At 60.9% G+C, this 22,118-nt stretch overlaps 2 protein-coding genes across 15 annotated transcripts; one reads left to right on the top strand and one right to left on the bottom strand.

The window, feature by feature from the left end:
- Positions 1-1,847: 1,847 nt before the first annotated feature.
- On the top strand, positions 1,848-17,349 carry EHBP1L1 (EH domain binding protein 1 like 1). 14 transcript variants are annotated; one of them, XM_082342071.1, is made up of 21 exons: positions 1,851-2,251; positions 4,724-4,781; positions 4,998-5,093; positions 5,453-5,506; positions 5,586-5,764; positions 5,843-5,985; positions 6,392-6,427; positions 6,517-6,585; positions 6,673-6,835; positions 7,005-7,749; positions 8,899-9,075; positions 9,534-9,691; positions 9,785-9,833; positions 10,267-10,908; positions 15,077-15,122; positions 15,243-15,298; positions 15,395-15,518; positions 15,804-15,903; positions 16,755-16,828; positions 16,911-17,025; positions 17,153-17,349. In XM_082342071.1, exons 1-21 carry the CDS (start codon positions 2,148-2,150, stop codon positions 17,250-17,252), a joined length of 3,288 nt encoding a protein of 1,095 aa, XP_082198197.1. In that variant the 5' UTR covers positions 1,851-2,147; the 3' UTR covers positions 17,253-17,349. The 14 variants fall into 14 exon arrangements, with proteins under 14 accessions (XP_082198189.1, XP_082198195.1, XP_082198197.1 ...); XM_082342070.1 differs by having other exon boundaries at positions 8,893-9,075; XM_082342074.1 differs by having other exon boundaries at positions 1,852-2,251; positions 7,005-7,269.
- A 503-nt stretch (positions 17,350-17,852) lies between these two features.
- Positions 17,853-21,020, bottom strand: KCNK7 (potassium two pore domain channel subfamily K member 7). The gene is made up of 3 exons (XM_082342091.1): positions 20,618-21,020; positions 18,520-18,918; positions 17,853-18,276 (listed from the first exon to the last, which is right to left on the bottom strand). The coding sequence occupies exons 1-3, from the start codon at positions 20,955-20,957 to the stop codon at positions 18,071-18,073; spliced, it is 945 nt and encodes a 314-aa protein (XP_082198217.1). The 5' UTR covers positions 20,958-21,020; the 3' UTR covers positions 17,853-18,070.
- Positions 21,021-22,118: the final 1,098 nt, after the last annotated feature.

Raw genomic sequence — 22,118 nt, 5'->3', positions numbered from 1 at the left:
GGTGCCCGAGACCCCGAGTTGGAAGAGGCTCGGCGGTGGCAGGGTGCGAACCCTCGCTCCCCGGGCAGAGTCGCAGATCTGCCGATCGTTCCAAGCTGCCTCAGCTTGGTCCCGCGGTTGGTTGTGTGTGTGCGGGCGAGTCACTTCTCCTCTCTGGCCGGAGGACTGGAGCTCAACCCCCCTCCCCACTCGCTTTGGGCTTTCCTGGCCGGCCGGGAAGGAAAGAGAAGGAGCCGCCCTTCTCGAAGAGAGAAACTTTCCACCCCGAGTGGGGGCGGGGTTGGGGCGGCACAGGAAATGGGTGGGCCCGGGCTGGCGGGCCGGGCCGAGGGGCCCTAGGCGAGAGAGGGGAGGGCGCCTCCTGGAAGGGCCTGGGACGAGTGAGTGACCTATGGGCGGGAGGAAAGGGTTGCAGAGGCAGAAGGGGGGTGAAGTCGTAGTGCTCCAGGCCTCCCCAGAGGCCAGACAAGCCCCGGAGGGGAGATGGGGGCAAGCCTCTGGGCTTGGATGCATGAGACTCCCAGCGGCGCCGACACCCGCATTCTGTGCCTGGCTTCCCCTCAACAGCACCTGGGACCTTCAGGGTTGTATGTAAAAGGCTTTCTCTTACAGAGGAAACGGAGAACCGCGATGCTGGGTCTAGGAGCTAAACCCGGTGTCAGGTTCCCTCCCCTCCCCCAAAGAAGCCTGAACATTTGCGAATGGTGGGTGCTAAGGCTTCCACACACACACACACGATACCCCACAGCTTCCTGAAACGAAGAGAAGAGGAGAGGACCTCAAAGTTGCGCACTTAGGCTTACCGGCTGCTCATCCCCATGCCTCCTGGACACAACTCAGCTGACACTCCTGGCAGATCAGACGTCCTGTTCAAACCGAGTATTTATCAAGGACCAGGCTTCTGTCCATTCACAAACCTAGCAGAGCGTTCACACTGGCAGACGGAAGAGGCTGATGTGCTGCTCTATGGCAGTTCTCGTAACTCTGCGCCTGACACCTGCAGCGGCTCATTACCAAGCAGGCAGCCGGGCGGGCTGGCGATAAGGGCTCTAATCTAGGTGTGAACAGAGCGGTTAACGCCCCGGGGGCAGGCATCCCAGGGGAGGGAGAGTAAACACGCACTCTTTCCCGTCCATGATAACGGATTTCGTTTAATAAGACCGGCAAAATCAGCCAGGCTCTACACTAAATGCTTTCCAAGGTTTCATTCTCAATGATGTTGTAAAAGATGGAACTATAATTATCCCTATTTCACTGAGGTAAAAACTGAGGCTCAGAGCGTTAGTACTTTGCCCAAGGTCACACGCTTGTTGGAAGTCATCTGCTTGTGGGATGTTGGGACTACCTTCCCACTTGACAGCTGAAGAGTCAGGTTCTGAAACTGGCAAGTGGGTGCTGCCCACAGGTAGGGCCACCCGGGTTGGCCCCTGACGCTGCTCCTTCCTGCTCTGGTTAATACGTGGGTGGCGGCAGGAGTCTGCCTCTCCCCAGTGTTGAGGCCAGTTGGCTCTGGCTCAGCGCACTGTGATCCTTCACGTTTCTTCTCCTTTCTGGGTCTCTCTTTCCCCAGCCTGTGAAATGGGGCCACCAGTACGTACCTCCCAGGGCTGCGGTCAGGAAGGGAGGCGGCCGGGGCAGCGCTCGCGAGGGCGGCACCAGTTGCTGGTGGCTCCCTGCCCCGGCCCGCGCGCCCCCCACCCGGCCCGCGCCTCCACACCGCCTCGGCGCGCAACAAGCGGGCGCTGCGGTCCAGGCGTCCCCCTCGCCCCTCGCTCTCCCTCCCGCGCGAGGCCCCGGAAGCCGGGCCGCCCCGCCCCCGCGCTCTCGCCCCGGCCCCCGCCCCCCGCCGGAGCCCCGCCCGCCTTCCGACGGGGGTGCGGCTCCAGGAAACGGCGCGCTCGCCGCTCAGCGCTCTAGCGACACGACGCGCCCCAGACGACCCCGCCGACGCAGCCAGACCACCTAACGGGCCCCAGCGGCGGCGGCGGCAAGAGCGGCTCCGGGTCCCGCGCCTCGGACCCCTCCCCACGGACGGGGCGGGCGGCGCCGATAGGAGCCCGGAGGCCATGGGGACCTGGGCCAGGCCAGCGATCGCGGGCCAGCGGGAGCCCCGGGTCTGAGGAACGGGCGGCGGAGGCGGCAGGGCCATGACTTCGGTGTGGAAGCGCTTGCAGCGCGTGGGCAAGCGGGCCGCCAAGTTCCAGTTCGTGGCCTGTTACCACGAGCTGGTGGTGGAGTGCACCAAGAAATGGTGAGTGGGAGGGAGGCCTGGGGGACTCCCCAGACTGGCTGGGACCCCATCCGGCCTTGGGGGCCTGAGAACCCTGCCCCCAGTCCAGTGGCCAAAGAGGCCGCCTACCCCAGCTTAGGCCCTGGTGACCCAGGCACAGAGAAGTGCCATTGCAGCTTGTGGCATCCCCAGAGTTGAGGGTGTGGGCACCCTTTGGGGAGTGGAGGTCAGGACTTGCAGGCCTGAGAATCTGTCTGGGCCCACACTTGCCTCAGCTGCACTCAGGGCTGGGGGAAGGGAGGCCTCCTGGTTTTGGCCAGAGGGATGGTTCAAGGTGGCATCAGAAAAGGGAGCAAGTTTTGCCGGTCTTCGGGTGGAGGGGCTGGGACAGCAAACACCAGGGCCCTAGTCCAGCTCAGAACAAGGATGCTGCCCCCTCCTCCGCTGCCTATTTGTTGAACCAGAGGAACCACCCGCCCCTTCAGCCAGAGTGGGCGCTGGGAGGCTGGATCCGTCTCCACAATATCCTTAAAAGGGGAAACTGAGCGCTGGGAGGGATGAGGAGGGAGGCGGGGAGCAGCTTAAAAGGGCCTGAGGACTTAGGAGGTTGTGGGTCGTGGAGGAGAGAGCCTCGGGAAGGCAAGGTGGTGGGGTCGGGGGAGATAGGTAAGGGGGTGCAGGACCCCCCAGCCCAGACTGCCAAAGGACCCGGGGCATCTCGTTCACATTCCCCCACCCGCAGCTGCCTGGGCCCCTGCGTCACACCCTAAATATACGTGCTTGCTAGTGTCAGCTTCCCTTGGCTGGATTAGGGCACAGCTGTGGGGGCCTCAGCCACCAGGCGGGGCTAAATTTAGGCTCCCAAGTGAAAGCACAGGAAGGGACCGGGGGGTCCAAAGGGAGGGGAGTGAGCAGGAGGCCTGGGGTCCTTTGGGCAGCTGTCATATCCCTGATGTTGACTGGGCCAGCCAGAGGGTGGTTCACACCATTCAGCAAGGCCCAGGAAGGACGGGCTGGCTGGGGTAACACAGCACAGGGCTGGGACTTGAACTCTGGCCTATAGCTTCTGCCTTTTGCCCCAGCATCCTGGGTGAAGATGGGGGGGGGGCGGGGGGGGGACGCTGGGCACGGTCCGGAGAGCTGGCTGAGGGTGTGGGCAGTGTCAACGTGTCTGAGTCACAGGCGGTGGGCAGGGCCTCCTGGGCTTTTTCGCCTGGAGCCCTGGCTAGGAAGCTGCCTCTGCCCAGGTCACAGCTCCCCAGGAGGGCGTGCCCAGCCTGAGTCAGGCTGCCTAGCCAGGCCCCGCCCTCCCTAGGCTCTCACTGTCTTCTTCCCCTTTCTGGGAAGTCCCCATGGCTGCCCTTAGCCATTGCCTGCAGTTTGGGGTCCAGGAGAGGCACTTGGTTCCAGGCTGGAGGACTCTAGGCTCAGCTGTGTGCCCTTGCCTGGCCCCTAACCTCTCTGGGTCTCGGCATCCTCAGGGGCTGACAGGAGAACCAGTTATCCTGGCTCAGCCTCCAGAGGGGCAGTGAGCTGGGTGAACCTGAGCGTCCTGGCAAGGGACAGGGTACAGGCAAGGAGGGCTCTTATGTTGCCATCTGCCTGATGATCCTCTAACCATCCCCACCCTCCTGGGCAGCAGTTGGCCCCTCCAACGCAAAGGGGCCCTCTCCCTTCCAGGCCCAGCCACGTGTCTAGGACTCGGCCCTGCGCAGCTGACACTCTCCTCTCGCTTTGTCTCTGTCTCCCCACATCTCTGCCTCTCCTCTGAGTCTGCCCTGGCATATGCTGTTTCGGCTTAGATGCCACTTTCTAGAAGTCTTCCCTGGTGCCCCTTGCGGGAATCGGGGGCCCTGCAAAGCAAAGGGCTGGGCATGGAAGGTCCTGGGAGGGTATCGAATGACAAGCTGACCGTATGCCTCTCTGCCTACTTCCCAACCTCTGCCCTCCCCTCCCGACCTTACACCTACCCCCATCCTGGGACCCTGGCACTTGCCATCCTCTCTGCCTGGAGCCTTCCTTCTCCAGATCCTCCTCACATGACCCATTCCCTGCCCCAGAAGGGTCTTGCCTCCCCTTTGCTTGGCTCTGCCCCCAAATTGGGCTGGGGTAATAGTATGCACTCTACAAATATTTGTGAGTGAATGGATTTCTTTTACTCTGAGTCTGTCTCTCTGTGACTCTGAGTCTGTCTCTCTGTGTCTCTGAGTCTGTGTTTCTTGCAGGGTACTTGTTGTGTTTCTGTCTATCTCTGTGTGTGCCTGTCTCTCTGTATGACTTTCTTCATACTCCCTGCTGACCCACAGGCCTTTGCCCTCTGGCCCAGGCCTCATCCTGCCTCAGCAGCCCCACCCTGCTCCCTGTGGCCCCAGATAAGGGGCTGTCTGGGCCCTGTCCTGGGGGAGGGGGATGTGGGCAGAAGGAAGACTGGAGGAGATAGAAAGGCCGGGTGGGCCTGACTGAGTAGCCCCCTCTCCCCGCTCCGCCTCCCAGGCAACCGGATAAGCTGGTGGTAGTGTGGACCCGGCGGAACCGACGCATCTGCTCCAAGGTGAGGGAGGATGTCAACTGGGGGTCCAGGTTGGGGGTGGGGCCAATTGGGGGGGCTGGGGTAAGTGGGTCAGGGCTGATGGGTGAGTGGAGTCAGGTTCAGGTTCAGATCAGAATCCATAGAAGGGAGAGAAAGCTGGGGTAAAGGTTGGAGATAAGGGCAAGTGGTGAGGGGGAGAGTTCGGATTGGGGGGAGGACTCAGACTGCTCATTGTAGGCCCACAGCTGGCAGCCGGGCATCCAGAACCCATACCGGGGCACCGTGGTGTGGATGGTACCTGAGAATGTGGACATCTCTGTGACCCTATACAGGGTGAGTCTCTAGCCCTCCTGCACAGATGGGAATGAGCTGGTGATTGCAACCCTGGGCAGCCACAGGAGGCCCCTGGTGCGTTATCCATCCAAATAGAAAAGAACAGAGGGGTGAGACCAAGAATCATGGCAGGGGGCCTATTCAGCGTGAGTGGCCCAGGAGGTCTCCTTGGAGGAGGTGGCATTTAGCTGCCACATGAAGAGAGCTGGGATCAGGAGAAGCTGGGGAGCATACCTGCCAGGAGGGCTCAACATGTGTGAAGGCCCCACACAATCACCTCCTGAGCCAGCACAGGCCTTTCTCCCTGCCCTGTCCCCACCGCAGCAGCCTCTGTACTCACCGGTGCCCCCTTTTCCCAGGACCCACACATGGACCAGTACGAGGCCAAAGAGTGGACGTTTGTTATTGAGAATGTGAGTGGCTGGGGCGGGCTGGAGCCTGGGGTCTCGGGGACTCTGGGGCAGCACTGATGCTCCTTCTTCCGGCCCCCAGGAGTCCAAGGGGCAGCGGAAGGTGCTGGCCACGGCCGAGGTGGACCTGGCCCGCCATGCGGGGCCTGTGCCTGCCCAAGCCCCACTGCGGCTGCGGCTGAAGCCCAAGTCGGTGAAGGTGGTGCAGGCCGAGCTGAGCCTCACTCTCTCTGGGGTGCTGCTGCGGGAGGGCCGCGCCACGTGAGTGTCCAACTGCCCTCCTGGGCCCTAGTCTATAACCTCTGACCGTAGCCCTCACCCCTGATCTCTGACCCCCAGGGACGATGACATGCAGAGTCTTGCGAGCCTCATGAGCATGAAGCCTTGTGACGTGGGCAACTTGGAAGACTTTGCTGAGAGTGATGAGGAGGAGGCTAATGGTCCAGGGGGCCCGGAGGCGCGGGCTCGTGTCCTCCAGCCAGGTGGGCTCACAGCTGTGGATTGAGATCACCAAGACCTAGGGAGGGTGGAGGACGACCCGGGCCAAAATCCACTTGCTGTTTTGGGGCAGGGCCAGCTTGTGCACGCCCAGTGGTCGGAGCGCACTATTGCCAGGTGGTCCCAACCTGCCCAGCAGCCCTGATTGTCCTGCAGAATGGGTCTCCAGTACCTCCCTGTGCCCCTGGTCCTCTCCTCACCCCTGAGTACGTGCCTGCCCATGCACCTGCCCCGAGACAGCTGGGCCAAAAGCGCAGAGAGGGGCTGCAGTCCAGGCTCGCCACCCCTCACTACCCAACCTCGTCCCTCCCTTTTGCCTGTTAAGGCTTTTTTTTCCGTCTGTCCTGTCTCTCTTTTCCTCTGCGCCTGTGGGCCTGTCTCTTCTCGTAGGCCCGGGCAGTTCCCTGAGGCTGGGGCGTTTCCCAGGTAGGCCCAGCATTCTAGTTGGGGGGAGGGGGTCAGACCTGCAGGGCCCTTCCCTGGGCTGACCCTGCCCCCCAACGCCCCACCCCCAGATACTTCTCGGGAGCTGAAGACACTCTGTGAGGAGGAGGAAGAGGGCCGATCTCGGCCCCGGCAGGCAGGTGAGGCCCAGGCTGGGGTTGGGACGGTGGGGACTGGACCTCCAGTCACAGGGCCCAGGCCTCAGCATCCCCCTTCCTTCCCCCCAGCTGCCAGCCCTTCTAGCGCCGAGGATACCAGCCCAGCCCCTGTGAGTGCCCCTGCGCCCCCAGCCAGGGCCTGCCGGGGCCAGGGGTCAGAACCAGCTCCTGTAGCAGGGGGCCAGGTGGGGCCCAAGGCCCCAAGGCCCCCCGGAACCCCACCAGAGACAAGGTGAGCTTTGGAGTCAGCCCCAGCCTCCCCTCCCCTGTCTACTCTTAAGAAGTTGCACACCCCTTGCCAACCTGCCTTTCCAGGGTCCCAGCAATCTGAGAGGTGGGGGGGCACTGAGAGAGGGGGGCCAAACGAGCCCCTGCAACGCACCCTCCTGCTCTCTCCTCAGGTCCTCAAGACAGCCAGGCCAGGACGCGGCCCCCAGCCCGGCCCCTCGGCTCCGGAAAGGCTCTGATGCCCCCTGGCCCCCACTCCCCCAAGGGGGTGATGAGGCCCCCAGCGCCTCAGGGGCTCCCCCAGCAGGCGTGAATTCTGCTGTGGAGACCCAGGCCTGGGCAAGCCCTCAGAAAGGGACAGCAGCCCAGGGAACCGGGCTGGGCCCAGGCATTGAGGACAGAGATTCCAGCAACTCTTTGGAAGGGCAGAAACCCAAGGTTGAGGAGGGGAACATTGGCGACAGGCCAGAGGCTAGTGGGGTGGACACTGAACATGGGTCAGGAGTCAGAGAGGTGAACAGTAGGAGGTCAGAGGTCAGAGCTGGGGAGGCTGAAGAGAGTTTAGAAGTTGGTCAGGTGGATGCTGAGCAGAGGTCAAAGGTGAGACATGTGGACACTAAGGGACCAGAGACTACAGGGGTGACATCTGAGGCAAGATTCAAGGGAACTCCTGAGGCTCCTCCAAGGGGCTCTCAGGGGAGGACAGGGGTCAGGACCAGGGAAGAGGCTCCCACCATCCTGAGCCCACCCCCAGCAGAGCCGGCAGGGCAATCCAGGCATCTCAGTGACCTCAAGGGGGCCAGGGCTGCTGCGGGCCAGGAGAGCGAGGGTGCAGAGGTGAGGGGTGGCGCCCCTGGTGTTGGGGGGACAGGCCTGGAGCAGGGCCCCTCTGCTGGAGCAGCAAGCGCCGGGCCCCAGGTGAGCCAGTACCAGGGGTCCCCACCAGCAGCTGACCAGGGGGTGATGTCCAGGGATATGAGGGTCTGGGAAGTAGAAACTGGGGATTTGAGGGTCCTGGGAATAGAAACTGGGGTGACAGAGTCAGAGTTATTGGGGACCCGGGAGACAGAAGTGGGTGGGTCAGAGTTCCCCGAGATAGAGACTGAGACAGCAGAAGTGCAGATACTGGGGACCCAGGAGACAGAGGCAGTGAGATCAGGGGTCCTGGAGTCAGAGGCTGCTGAGATGGCAGAGTCTGAGGAACTAGGGACCCAGAAAACAGAAGTAAGGGTTTTAGACGCCCCAGGGGCAGAGGCCGGGATGGCAGAGTGTGAGGTACTGGGGACCCAGGAAACAGAGGCTGTGGGTACAGGAGTTCTGGGGACGAAGACCAGGATGTCAGAGATTGAGATACTAGGCATCCAGGAGATATCTGGGGGTTCACGGGTACTGAAGATAGAAGCTGAGATAGCAGAATCTGAAATATTGGGGGCTCAGGAGACAGAGGTGGGATGTTCAGGGGTCTCAGAGATAAAATCTAAGATAACAGGGATGCAGGAGACAGAGTTAGGGGGTTCTGAGGTCCCAGGGATCGAGACTGAGACAGCAGAAGCTGAGATACTGGAGACCCAGGAGATGGCAGCTGGGGGTTCACGGGTCCCAGGGATGGAGACTGAGACACTGGGGACCCAGGAGACAGAGGTAGGGGGTTCAGGGGCCCCAGGGACAGAGACTGAGACATTGGGGACCCAGGAGACAGAGGTGGAAGATTCACAGTTCTCAGGGCCAGAGGCTAGAATGGCAAAGGCTCAGGGTCTGGGGACTCAACAGACAGAAACTACAGTTTTAGAGGCTGAGAAGGCAAAGGCTAAGACTTCTGGGGTCCAGAAGGCAGAGACTGGACTCTGGGAGACCCTCAAATATGAGGCTTTAGGGGCCCCCGTCATAAATCATGGAATTTTAGGGTCCCAGGGAACAGAGGCAGAAACTACAGTTTTGAGGGGCCAGGAGATGGAGGCTGGGATTTCGGGGGTTTCAGAGGCCATGTCTTGGGTTTGGGGGGCCGAGGAAGCAGAGGTGGAGGTTTCAGGGGCTTCAGAGAACCAATCTGGTATTTTTGAGGCCCAGGAAGCAGAGGCTGGGGTCTCAGGAACCGAGAAGGGAAAAGAAGCTGAGGGAAACCTCCCAGAGGCCAGCCTGATGGAGGCGCAGGTGGCCAGTGGGGCAGGGGCTGGGGTGCCCAGGCCCTCGGGGGCCTCTTCCCCAGAGGAGCCTGAAGAGGACAGGAGGCTGCCGGGCAGCCAGGTAGGGATGGGGGCCGCCGAGGGCCCAGTCTGCTGCTTCCCACTAACCTGGGCTGAGCTAATGGCGGCTCTGCATGGACCCACCTGGCCGACTGGGGTGGGGTGGGACAGGGGCTCAGCTTCAAGGAGCCCCTCACCCTCTCCTCTCTCAGGGTGCCCTGGCTCCCCCGCCCTGTCTTCCCTGGGTTGCATGGAGCGGGACACCCCTAAAGCTGATTTTCTGGGCTGACCTTGAGGTGTGGCTGCTGGTGACCTCTGATATTGCCTGGGGACCACTGACCTTTTAGGTGACCATGGTAGATAACACTGGAGCTGGAAACCCTTTTGCCTGACCCTAAGGCCCTGGCCAGTGGTCCGTGGTGACTCCTGCAAACCCAGAGCCGGAGCTGTTTTGTGCCCAAGGGGCAGAGGGCACAAGTCCCACGTCCACATTCTCTAAGCCCATCCCTGTGTCCCCAGGCACTACCCGCCCGGGTCAGCTTCAGTCAGTCCCTGCTGGAGTGGTGCCAGGAAGTCACCGCCGGCTACCGTGGCGTCCGCATCACCAACTTCACAACATCCTGGCGCAACGGCTTGGCCTTCTGTGCCATCCTGCACCGATTCTACCCGAACAAGATGTGAGCTGCCAGAGGGAGTGGGAATGAATGGAGGAGGCTGCCAGGAGGGGAGGGTGGTGTGAATCCAGCCTCTGATCAGCGCTCTCTCTGCAGCGACTTTGCCTCCCTGGACCCACTCAACATCAAACAGAACAACAAGCAGGTGAGACAGGGTGGGAGTGGTGCCTGGAGGGAAGGAGGATCCAGAGCCAGGCCTAAGCTAAGATTTGGGTTCCTTGTCCGCCAGTGTGTAGGAGAGGAATCTGTGGGCTTCATGGCCCCAGCTGTGGCTTTTGGAAGTTCTGCCACTTAGTACCCTTTTGGTCTTTATATTTTTCGTTTTCCTGAGTTTAGCTTTGTTTTTTTTAAGCATATTTCCACCAGATGGTTTTTCCCAAAACCACCCCATTTGGTGTGCAGTTGCTGGGTAACACAGGGGCGGGCCATGTTGCTAGATTTCCCCCAATAGGAAGGTGAAGGCTTGTTGGCAAACCCAGGCGTGCCAGTTGCAGGGACCCCCTCGTCGTTCTGGGGCGGGGCGGCAGCGTCGCTGGCTGACTCGCCGCAGCTGACCCGAACGAACATACCGTCCCTAGGCCTTTGATGGCTTCGCGGCCCTGGGCGTGTCGCGGCTTCTGGAGCCGGCGGACATGGTGCTGCTGTCGGTGCCCGACAAGCTCATCGTCATGACGTACCTGTGCCAGATCCGCGCCTTCTGCACGGGGCAGGAGCTGCAGCTGGTGCAGCTGGAGGGCGGTGGCGGCGCCGGCACGTACCGCGTGGCCAGCGCCCAGTCGAGCCCGCCCGACGAACTGGACGCCAGCGGCCTGGCGCAGCGACTGCGCGAGCACCGGGCCGAGGCGTCCCAGGAGCCCCAGGAGGCCGCGACCCGCGCGGACGGGACGGCCCCCGAGGCGGCCTCCAAGGACCGCGGGGCCGAGGCCGTCCAGGAGGCGCGCTCCGCGGAGGCCCCGGCCGACGGCCCCGAAGCCCGGGCGTCCGTGCCCCCGACAGAGGGGCTGGTGAACGGGATGGAGGCGCCGGGCGCCGCGGGCGGCGTAAGGCTGCGGCGGCCGTCGGTCAACGCGGAGGCTGGGCCCGTGCCCCCGCCCCGAGCGCACGGCTCCTTCTCCCACGTGCGCGACGCTGACCTGCTGAAGAAGAGACGCTCGCGGCTGCGGAACAGCAGCTCCTTCTCGGGGGACGACCCGGACGCGGGAGCTGCCGGAGCGGCGGCGGTGAGTGCCCTCCAGCGGCGCGGGGGTCGGGGGAGCAGGGCAGAGCAGGGGCGGGTCTTGAGGGGCCCCAAGGGCAGGGCTGGCGCGGGGCGGGAGGCGGTGGCTCTAGGGCGGTCGGCCTCTGCGAGATGCGGTAATGCGTCTGATTTGAGGCACTGGTGCTGCGGAATTCCCTCTCGAGGACGAGGTAGCTCCGCCAACTCCTCAGCGGGGGCGCCAGTGCCCAGGCCGGCGGCCCGGCGCCGCTTTTTTTTTTTTTTTTTTTTTAATATATTTATCTATTTATTATTTTTGGCTGCGTTGGGTCTTTGTTGCTGCGCGTGGGAACAGTGCGCGGGCTTCTCATTGCGGTGGCTTCTCTTGCTGAGGAGCACGGGCTTCAATAGTTATGGTTCGCGGGCTCTAGAGCGCAAGCTCAGTAGTTGTGACGCACGGGCTTAGTTGCTACGCCGCATGTGGGATCTTCCCGGACCTGGGCTCGAACCTGTGTGCCCTATGTTGACAGGCGGATTCTTAACCACTGCGCCACCAGGGAAGTCCTGCCGCTGGCTTTTGCTGCCAGCCTTGGGATGCAGGCTAGTGCTTTTTAACACTCGGCAACCAGTTAGTGGAATCAGGCTGTAGCAGGAAGTTCCCAGAAGGCTCTGTGTAGTCAGCGCTCTTTATGGACTGTAAAGTGGGTTGGGGCGTTTCTTTCCCTGCTGGTGGTGCGGGGTCTACCGGCAGCCACCACTTTCCTGTAAGCTGGGAACTGGGTTTCTATACTCAAGGGAGCTCTCCAGGGCCTCCCAATCCCAAGATACTCTGACTTGGGTCCTTAACTCCAGACACTGGAAACCAGTTTCTTCTCTTCTCTGATAATGGAAAGTTGGAGATGGGAGACTCTGCTGGGTGCCCATGTTCCCCCATCCCTTGCAGGTCTCAGGTCAGCCTCCCAGGGTGTCTCATGGTCAATACACTAAAGAGGAGATGGTTCCAGAGAGGGCAGGGATTTGCTCAAGGACTCACAGCCACTGAAGTCCCAGCCATGGGCTTTCCAGCAGCACCGTCCTGGACAGCAGGGGCAGCTCTGTCAGGCTGCTTCAAGCCTTCAGCTGCCCAGGGATGACCCCTAAGTTCTAAGGAAAAGAGGGAATTAACTGGGAGAGGCTTTTTGGAAGAAGCAGCCACTTGAGCCAGGCTGATAAGATGGGCAGCTTTTCCCAGGTGAAGAATCGGAGGGCTGGTTCTCAAGAGGTGGGACCTCACAAGTAAAAATGTGGCAGCAGGAAAGCTCAGGTCTCATTTAGGGAACTGCCAGTCACCTCCCTGAAGGTCCGCAGGCGGTGATGAGGCTGGCCTGGAGAGCAGGACCACTGAGTGCAGGGTCGGAGGTGCACCATTGAGCCTATGAATGAGAAACAGGAAGGGCATCAGCGGCACCCATAGGAACTGTGCTATCCTGGCCTGTGTTGGCCTCTGGCCAAAGCCGCCTTAACGTGTCTCAATGGCTCTTTATATCTTAAAACAGGAGGCTCCATCTTTCTGGGCCCAAGTCCCAGCGTCTGGTCCTTCCAAGCCAGGCCCCCCTCCAACCTGTGTCCCACAGGAGATGTATGACCCATGGGGCTGGAGGGGATGCTTCCTCATTGGCCACTCCCATCCCCCATCCCCCAAGCATACAGTAGGAGGAGGTAGGGCCTGCCCCTGGCTTTGCGAGCTCCCAGAGTCCTGGATGGGATGAAGTCAGGCACCTTGAAGCTGGGGCAGAGCTGAAGCAATGCCGTGAGGAGGCAGGGTGCCTCTGATGTGGCCCAGCAAGGCTTCCTGGAGGAGGGGCCACACATGAGGGTGTAGAAAGGGGAATTTGGGTCAGACATGAGGAAGCGTTGGAATTCCCATCAAGGCTGCCATGAGTAAGCTTAGTTGCTGCTGAGGTTGGGGTTTCTCCACTCTCCTGCATCCACCTGCCCTATTGGTTGAGCACTTGCTTTATGCCTGGTCTGCCCCCTCAACCCCTCAGCAACTGCTCCTTCTGGGAAGGAACAGTTACCCCATTTTGCAAGTGAGAATGTTGAGGCTCAGGGATCTGAAAAGATAAAGGAGTTGATACTGGTGTGAACCCCGGTTCTGACACTGAACTCTAAAATGGCGCCCTCTACTGGGCCCAGCACTATGAACTGGCTGTGTGACCTTGGACAAGCCACTTAATCTCTCTGTGCTCTTTTCCTGAGGGTGAGAAGTAAAGACATGAAAGTTTTTTGCAAAGTGGCATTGAGGTACTCCTGCAGGGTGTTGTCAAAAGAGGGGAACTGTGAGGGACTTCCCTGGCAGTCCAGTGGTTAAGAATCCGCACTTCCACTGCAGGGGGCCCGGGTTCGATCCCTGATCGGGGAACTAAGATCCCACATGCCACACGGTGCAGCCAAAACAAACAAACAGACAAACAAACAAGCAAACAACGAAAAAGAGGAGTACCCCAACCTGAGTGTACTCTATTAAAAAATTTTTTTTAAAAAGGGGGGGTTGTGTTTTTCCCCAGATGTCTTTCTGGAACCCTGCAACCCCCAGGGGCTTGTATGTCCTTTACATACAAGGACACAGGCCCAGTGGGTGTGACTGGGCCAGAGGCAAACAGCAAATTGGTGGCCAAGCTTGGGAACAAACTTTTGGATTAGACAGCCCTAGGCCTGGACTGGGCCCTGTTTGAGTGTCATCTCTGACCCTCTGTTTCCTCATCTGTAAAGTGGGGATGGTAACCTTCCCCGCCTCACAGTGTTCTTGGGAAAACTAAATGAGTCGATGCACATACAGCACCCAACACACAAATAGATGCTTAATGCATATCAGCCATTACTGTTAACCGGTGCGCCCTGAGTGCATTCTCTGCACCCCAACCTGTCTGCAGGGGCTGCTGCTGCTTAGGGAGACAGGGGTAACCAACAGCTGTGACGGGAGAGGCCCTGGGGGCTAGGGTGGGAGTCGGGGAGGCTTCAGGAGGCCTGAAAATTAGGGAGGGAGGAAGAAAGCCCTGTGAAGGGGCCCCTGGAGGAGGTGGGGCTGAGCTGGGTCAGGAAGGTCGAGTTGGCGTCCAGCTGCCCAAGACAGAGGCCGCTCCAGGCTGAGGAAACAATTTGGGGAAGCGAAAGTCCACCACTGGGGCCGGACGGTGGCATCTGGGTGGGGCTTGGGGCAGTAGGAGTTGAGGCTGGAGCTGCCACCAGGCCGTGGCGACGAGGCTGGGGGCTGAGAGGGGGTGTGAAGAGAGTGACACCATCGGGGGCAAAGGTTTAGGGAGAGCCTTCAGTTGTGGCTTGAGGGTAAAGTCAGCAGGCAGGGCATGGGGGGCGGCTGGTGAAGAGGCCGCCACCTACCCAGGCCAGAGAGGAGGGCCCCTGAGCAGGGGACGTCCCGGGCTGCCTCTCAGAGTTGCAGGGTGGGGTGGACAGGCGGGTGGCTCAACACTTTCTCCCCACCTTGTGACCTGGAAAGGTGGCCAGAGCAGGAGCCATCAAGGGGGCCTGGCTATCAGCTGAGCTGAAACTTGGGGGCCCCCAGGGCTGACAGTGCCAGCAAGTTGCCAGGGGCGGGGCACGTGAGGGGCCAGCGCTGCCCTTCCGGGCTGAAATTGGTAGGTCCAGCTGCCTGTTCTGTTCCAAGTGTTGTTCGGCGAGCACAGCATTCTCTAGTTGTGGGGGCTGAGAAGGTGGGAGGGTGCCCCGTTCGGCCAGGAGATGGAGGTACTGGTGGCCACATCAGCTCAGCTCAGTGTCACTGTGTGGGGCCCTGGCCATGATGGAGATGCTAGCTAGGTGACAGTCTGAGGTGGCCTGAGGGAGCTTTGTGGGGGAGGGGGCAGAAGGCGGAAGGAGAGACCCCAGCTGGGCCCCTCACAGCCTTTCACCCCTGACTCACGAAAGCCCTGTGAGGCCCCAGGAACGAGGACTGCGAGGCTCAGCCAGCGGGAGGGGACTGGCCCAGGACCACAGGGCCAGGGGCGGTGAAGGCCTTTGCTCTAGGAGGCGCTTCCCCAGAAGGGATGCGGGTGGAGTTCTGTGCATGCAGGACCGCGAAGCTGCAGGGCCTGGAACTGCGGTCCCCCCTCCCCTGTGTGAGTGGGGCTCCAGCTGGCCCCAGGGTGGGCTGTTGGGGAGCCCCTCCAAGCCCTTACTGGCCTCCTCCTCCACAGGAAGTCGTGAGCCCTGACCCCAGCCCTGCCCCACAGCAGGCCCCTGGTGAGTAGTTTTGAAGGGGTGGCGACTCAGCTGAACTCAGGCTGCTCACAGATCCTGAGCTGGGGACCTTCTGGGGACAGGTGTCAGTTGGGGGTGCCTTAGCCTGGTATCTATCCACAGGTGGGACTCCCCCATCGGAGGAGCTACCCCCAAGCCCAGCGGAGGAGGCCGGGCTGGTAAGGAGGGCTGAGGGGGGAGGAGCGGTGGGTGGGCTTCCTAGGCAGGGCCTGGGCTCAGCCCACCCTGTCCCTTGCCCCCGCTTTCCACCCCAGCAACGGTTCCAGGACACAAGTCAGTATGTGTGCGCAGAGCTACAGGCCCTGGAGCAGGAACAGAGGCAGATAGATGGGCGGGCGGCCGAGGTGGAGACGCAGCTGAGGAGCCTCATGGAATCAGGTGGGGCGGGCATCTGGAGTCCACACCCCAGCACGTGCCACCACGTCTACCCAACCCTGCAGCTCTTTCTGACCCTGGGAGGAGTGGGAGGAGACGGCTGGGGTCATCGTCCCCATTTACAGCCGGGCACCCTGAGGCCCCCAGCCAGGAAGCAGCGTGCTGGAGGCACACAGCTCAGGTTTCTGAGATGCCACAGGGAGCAGACACCATCCCCCCGCCCCCAGCCTCCCTGCTGCTGACACAGGGGTCAGTGGCAGGCCTGGTGACTGCCCTGGCCCGATTCAGGTGCCAACAGGCTGCAGGAGGAGGTACTGATCCAGGAGTGGTTCACACTGGTCAACAAGAAGAACGCTCTCATCCGGAGGCAGGACCAGCTGCAGCTGCTGTGAGTGCTGGTCCTTCCCTGTCCAGGCCCCACCCCTGCCCACCCAGGGCTGGCAGAGCACATGGAATCTTAACTACTTTAATTAGAACTGTTCACTGCTTTCTTCTTTCTCTGAATTTTTTTTTTTAAGAAATTGCTCAACCATCTTATTTTTTCCCCTAATTTCCCGTATAAAGTGTATACTTCTTAAATTGGTACTATTTTTATGAATGAGAAAATCGAGGCCCAAAGAAAAATGTGGCAGGTCAGTGCTGAGTGCCCCAATTTGACCCTGTTCCTTTACAGTAAGGAACACTGAGCCTTAGAGACAGCTGAGCTGATTTCCTGAGTGGGGTCAGAAGCAATTCTCGGGCTTCATTGCCTTTATAGTCCTGCATGGTAGAGGTGGTTTTGCCACCTTTTTACATCTTGGGTCATTTTTCAGAATAATTTTAGTCTAATACTTGCTGTTTATGAATAATATCCATCTAAATAATCCTTCTGGGTTGTTTCTTATTTGTTAAAAAGGGGGTGGGATGAGGGGAGGAGACAATATAAACACCCAGCAGTTGGGGAACAGTTGAAACAAAAGAGGGACTTCCCTAGCGGTCCAGTGGTTAGGACTCCGTGCTTCCACTGCAGCGGGCCGGGGTTTGATCCCTGTTGAGGGAACTAAGATCCCACATGCCATCCAAAAAACAAAAACAGAAGAGATGATTCCAAGCCGGGACTAGGGTATAGCTCTGACCTCGGTCCAGCCATCTATGGGAACTGGCGGTAAGGTGGGGCGGGGGGGTGGTGCCAGGGAGCGGTCAGAACCCTGGGCGCTCCCTGCCATTCCTCTCTCCCTGACCTGGCACCCCACCCCCCAGCATCGAAGAGCAGGACTTGGAGCGGAGGTTCGAGCTGCTGAGCCGGGAGCTACGGGCCATGTTGGCCATTGAAGGTGGGAGATGGGGCCCGGAGGCCAGGGACCAGGACGGGGCAGGGGCTGGCGCCTCCTGACCCGCAGCCTCCTCTGCCCTCAGACTGGCTGAAAACGGCCGCGCAGCAGCACCGGGAGCAGCTCCTGCTGGAGGAGCTGGTGTCGCTGGTGAACCAGCGCGACGAGCTGGTCCGGAACCTGGACCAGAAGGAGCGGACGTGAGTGGGGTCGGGATGCGCTGGGAGGCTCCAGGGGGGCTCTCGGAGGCGTGCTCGGTCTGGACCCCGGGGGCGGCCTGCCTGTGGGGCCCGACGCTGGGGCTGACTTGAACCCGTTGCCTCCCAGCGCCCTGGAGGAGGACGAGCGCCTGGAGCGCGGCCTGGAGCAGCGGCGCCGCAAGCTGAGCCGGCAGCTGAGCCGGCACGAATTCTGTGTGCTGAGCTGAGGCCGCGAGGGCCCAGACGTCTTCGCCCCTCCCGGTCCGTCCAGACCGCAGCTTTTCTCCCCGTCGCGCCCGGTCGCTGCTTCGGGCCTGCGCTCCGGAGGACCGGACCCTCCCAGATGCCGCGCGTGGCCAGTAGGGGCCGTCGTCACCCTTTACCAGGAGGGGACGCGAGGCCCTTCAGGCCCCGACGGACAGGGGCGGCTGGGCGGCCGCGCCGCCCGGGCGTATTTATTAGTCCGTGTGAGTGTGTGTGCGTGTGTTCGTGGTGGGCTGGGGGGGTCCCAGGCGCGCCCCCCAGAACCCCTCCCCGAGGGCAGGACCCGGCCGGCCAGCCCCGAGGGAGAGGGACGGCTCGTGAACTGCCGCGCCCGCGCCCTCCCCCCTCTTCCGGTTCCTCGCGAGCAATAAAGTTAGAAAAGGCCAAGCCAGTGCTCTGGGGCTTTCTCAGGATGACTGGGGCTTTCAATAGAAGGAAGGGGGTGGGGTCTCGGCGGATAAGGTTGTCTGCGATCCTTGCTGGGGCTGTGTGGAAGCTGAGGTTCTCAGATGCCGGCGGAGGCCAGACCAGAGGCTTGACCTCTGCCTTCGAAGGATGATGGGGTTTGGGTTGCTGATTGCTGTAGGGAAGTCCCATTTCGAAACGAGACGAAAACAGTCAGCGGTGTTGCCCGTTTTATTTTTTATTAACACATTATTCCCTGAGGTCCTCACATCCATCCCTTCCCCTCCCACCTCCAGAGGCTTCCCCAGCCACTCCCGATGGCTTCCTCCTCAGGCTTCTCCACCTGAAAGGAGCTCAACTCCATCACTGACACCTGTCAGCAAGCTGGGGCCCGTTCTGGGGCTGCTGCTGAGGGTGGCAGGGTGCTCAGAGCCAGTTCATCCTGGCCTAGGATGCCACCTTCGTCCTCAGCGTTCAGAGGGCCCCTGGACCTGAAGAACTTCACCATGGCACGGACCTGGGGCAGCTCCAAGAACATCTCCACGGTCAGCAGCATGGCCAGGAGCCCCAGGAGCAAGTAACCTGGGGAGGAGAGGTTACTAGGGCAGCTCTCAGGGTGCTGACAATGCTCCCCACTCACCTCCCAGCGAGTGACCCGCGCTCACAATTCTCTTAACACTTGGGAGTAAACCTCCCACACCCTGCTCAGGGGCAGGGTCCTTCCAACCTGTGAGGCTCAGCCTCCCTAGTGGCTTATGGGAGTTGTAGTCCAGGCTCCTCTTCCCTCCTCTCCTCCCTGTCATGCTCCTTGGCAGCTGGACTCACCCAGAAGTGCGAACTGGCCGAGGTAGTAAAGCACTGGATGCAGGCCATGGTCACGGCCAGGCAGCAGGTCCCCCAGGCCGATGGTGCTGAGTGAGCTGAAGCAGAAGTAGATGGCCTCCAGCAGGCTGCAGTCGCCCTGCAGACCCCACAGCACCAGTGCTGGCAGCAGCATGAAGATACCAGCCACTAGCAGGCCCTGTCCAGATGCCTGCAGTAGCGCAGCCGTGGCCGGCGTCAGCTGCCAGTGGATGGCTACCCAGGCACCCGGGTGTCTGAGCAGAGGCAGCAGGCAGTGGCACAGTGCAGCCACAAGTGCTAAGGAGGCTGGCAGCCCCAGGGCTGTGTAGACCACACAGAAGGCCTTTCCACCTGCCGATAGTGGGGCCATGTGGCCATAACCTGGAGAGGAGAGATACATGGGTAATGAGCACCTGAGTGGGATGCCTGCCGGGTACCCACTTCCTCCAGCCTCCCTCCGGTAGAAGGCTGCCCTCTGGTGGCTGAGATTGCCAGAACTGTTCAGGCCGGGGCGTGCTCTGGCTCTGCTCCTCATTCACTTGGGGTCTTACTCAAGTCCCTTAACCTCTCCGGGCCACTCTTTTATTTTCTGGAACAAGAAAGGATTAAAAGAGACAGTCCGCTCAGGCCTCTTGTAGCCGGGACAGTTCTGAGAGCTGCTGTCCTACCCCAAGGCAGCCTGGCTTCCTGAGAGATTCCTCAGCTCTGCCCTTGACCCCCACTTCCAAACCCACCAGGTGAAATGTTACCCCTTCTTTCATTCCCCAAAGGTATATCAAGTTATCCTGGGTGCCAGGCCTTGTGCCGGAATCAGAGTCTGCCCAGGCTCCAGTGGGGAAGGCAGGCAGGAAAACCAGTCAGGACACCTGACACGAAGGGCTGCAAAAGAGGCAGCACACATGAGAGAAGGCATTCAAGGCTGGAAAAGCGTGTGCAAAGGCAGGGAGAGGTGAAAGAGTTGGGCATGCTGGGGGAACAGGGTTGGCTGGTCCAGGGTTGTAAACACAAATACCTAGAGGAGTCAGAAGTAAGACAAAAGGGAGTGGTGGGGACTGGGGTGGGCTGGAGAGCATGTACTCTGCCCCCAGGGCAGGCCCTGTTCTACTCCAACAAGGATTCTGGCTCAGTGCAAATAGGTTTCCCAATTTTTCCAAAAGAAGATGGAAAATGGGGCTTCCCTGGTGGCTTAGTGGTCAAGAGTCCTCCTGCCAATGCAGGGGACACAGGTTTGAGCCCTGGTCTGGGGAGGTCCCACGTGCTGTGGAGCAACTAAGCCCATGCACCACAACTACTGAGCCTGTGCTCTAGAGCCCGTGAGCCACAGCTACTGAGCCCACGTGCCACAACTACTGAAGCCCACACGCCTAGAGCCCGTGCTCTGCAGCAAGAGAAGCCACCGCAATGAGAAGCCTGCGCACCACAATGAAGAGTAGCCCCCGTTTGCCGCAGTTAGAGAAAGCCTGCACACAGCAACGAAGATCCAACGCAGCCAAAAATAAATAAATAAAATTTTAAAAAAGAAGATGGAAAATGGCCTTTAAAAAATATTCAGACACTTTCTAGGACAAATCCCCCCAGGGCTGTGGGTCCCATTGCTTTATTTCTCTGGGCCTTCACACATGCTGTTCCCTCTGCCAGGAATTCCTTCGTGTCTATCTCTGTGCCCTCTTGCCTTGGCTAACATCTCATGGGGACTTCCTCCCCCAGGAGCCTTCCCTCACACTCCTTCTGGGATGGTGGTCCTGTACTCCCTGGGTTCACTCCATTTCCCTCCATCCAAGAATCCATCCCATAATTCATGTTCCCGGTCTCGCCTCAGGCCCGCGGGGTCTGGGCACCTCTCCTGGGTCTCAAAGGGTGCCTGGGGGTGGGACTGAGGAGCCCACAGCCCTCCTGGCAGTTGAAGTTGAGGCACTAGTTGGGGTGTGTTGGTGTGGGGAGCCCCAGCTGTGATGACAGGCCTAATAAGGCCTGGGCTCTGTCTAGCACTTTGGGGCTGGGGGGAGGGCTGCACCCCCAGGGACCCCAGGTAGCAATGGCCTCAAGAGCCCCTTCCTGCCCGGCCTTCTGGCGGCCTTACCCGTGGTGGTGAGGAGGCTGGCAGTGAAGAGTAGGGCCGAGGGCAGATCCCAGTTCCTGGTCTCGGAGCCATTGCCCAGGCTGGAAACCCCATGGGCCTGGGCTGCCAGGGCGGTGCCCAGCAGCTCTTCCAGTGCCCTGGGTGGCAGGCAGGCCCCGTACTCCGCCTGGAAAGTGGCCAGCTCGGCCCTGAGGTTGGCCTGGAGCCGGAGTGCTGTAGGCCCCTCCAGGGCCTGGAGCACTGCAGCCCCAAGCCCCAGGGCTAGCAGGTGGGCCACAACCAGTAGCCCGTATCGGGCCCAGGGCCTCAGAGCCCCCATGGTGTGCCGCCCAGAGTCCATCAGAGGTGCCCTGGGAGCCGACTGCTCCACCACAGGCACCTGGGAGGGGCCGGGCAGGGTGGGGCTGGGAGGAGGTGCTGCGTGGGTGGCTGGAGAGGGAGGGAAGCCTGGGGCATCAGCTGGGGCCAGTGGGACTGGGAGGGGGAGGCGAGGAGGTGAGCTGGATAACTCCTCCCAGTTTCTGGGGCAAGAAGTTTTTTGCCCAGTTCGCCAAAGCTGGGTGGTCAGGTGGTGGGCGGTCCGGGGCGGGATGGAGGTAGGCGAGACCCCGAGAGGTAACTTGACTGGCTCCCAGTCACACTGTGGTGGCTTATTCAAGGATGATCTCACTCAGTCACAGACCCCATTCACCCGCTCAGCAGGTGCCCGGACCCAGAGGACGTTAGGGGAGAGGACAGACCGGGTCCCTGCCCTCCTGGTGTTCCCACAAGAAACCTGTTAGCAAGGACGCAGGACAAGTTCACATCACCATAAGCTCCCTGAAGGAAACGCCCTGGGTAATGGGGGAGAGTTCTGGGGGAGGGGAACATCACCTGGAAAGCTCCCCTGAGGAGCGACATTTCAGCCGGGGAAGAGAAGAGGCCAGGCCAGGTAGGAAAGAGCTAGGGTGGTGAGAAAAGCAGGGGCCTGCTGGGGTGGGGCGGGGATTGGGGGTTGGGACACAGGGCCTTGAGGACATATGGCTCAGGGGACTTATGGAGGGGGCTAGTGCAAGCATCCCGGATGGAAGGGTGGCAGCCTGGGCTGTGGAGTGGGAGAGGGCTGGTGGGACCTGGGATGGGGCAGGTGGGGCAGGGTGGTGAGGTGGGGACAGGAGTGGAGGATGCCCGGAGCGCCCTGGACGGATGGTGCTTCCTCCACTGCGAGCGCTTCCTGAGAACCCTTCCTGCCCAGCCCTCCTGAGTCCCCACCCTGGTGAACACTGGAGTCACAGTAGGTCTGGCTGCCACGGAATGCGCAGGGGACGGGGAGAGGGAGCCTGGAGCCCGACTCACATAAACCAGGGAGGCGCTGAGCCCACGGTCCCCTGCCCTAGGGCGTGGTGTGGGAGGGGTAGTCCGCAGAACCCCGTGGCATTAAGAGAGGCTTGAGTGGAGCCAGGTGTCAGGGTGGGGGACCCCCTCCTGTGTCCAGACCACGGGATAGAAACACACCCAGGAC

Source organism: Balaenoptera borealis (assembly GCF_965194805.1).
Source record: "Balaenoptera borealis genome assembly, chromosome: 11".
Lineage (NCBI taxonomy): Eukaryota > Metazoa > Chordata > Mammalia > Artiodactyla > Balaenopteridae > Balaenoptera > Balaenoptera borealis.
The sequence above is the reverse complement of the archived record's forward strand: the minus strand, read 5'-3'. Positions and strand labels throughout refer to the sequence as shown.

What these genes read in the sequence shown, in the direction of transcription:
- EHBP1L1 (XM_082342063.1), top strand. Translation starts at nt 2,148, where the DNA reads ATGACTTCGGTGTGGAAGCGCTTGCAGCGCGTGGGCAAGCGGGCCGCC. An exon ending in GGACGTTTGTTATTGAGAAT is followed by an intron (nt 5,507 to 5,585) that starts GTGAGTGGCTGG and finishes TCCGGCCCCCAG; the next exon opens with GAGTCCAAGGGGCAGCGGAA. An exon ending in GGAACCCCACCAGAGACAAG is followed by an intron (nt 6,836 to 7,004) that starts GTGAGCTTTGGA and finishes CTCTCTCCTCAG; the next exon opens with GTCCTCAAGACAGCCAGGCC.
- KCNK7 (XM_082342091.1), bottom strand. Translation starts at nt 20,957, where the DNA reads ATGGACTCTGGGCGGCACACCATGGGGGCTCTGAGGCCCTGGGCCCGA. An exon ending in CAGCCTCCTCACCACCACGG is followed by an intron (nt 18,919 to 20,617) that starts GTAAGGCCGCCA and finishes TCTCCTCTCCAG; the next exon opens with GTTATGGCCACATGGCCCCA. An exon ending in CGGCCAGTTCGCACTTCTGG is followed by an intron (nt 18,277 to 18,519) that starts GTGAGTCCAGCT and finishes TCTCCTCCCCAG; the next exon opens with GTTACTTGCTCCTGGGGCTC.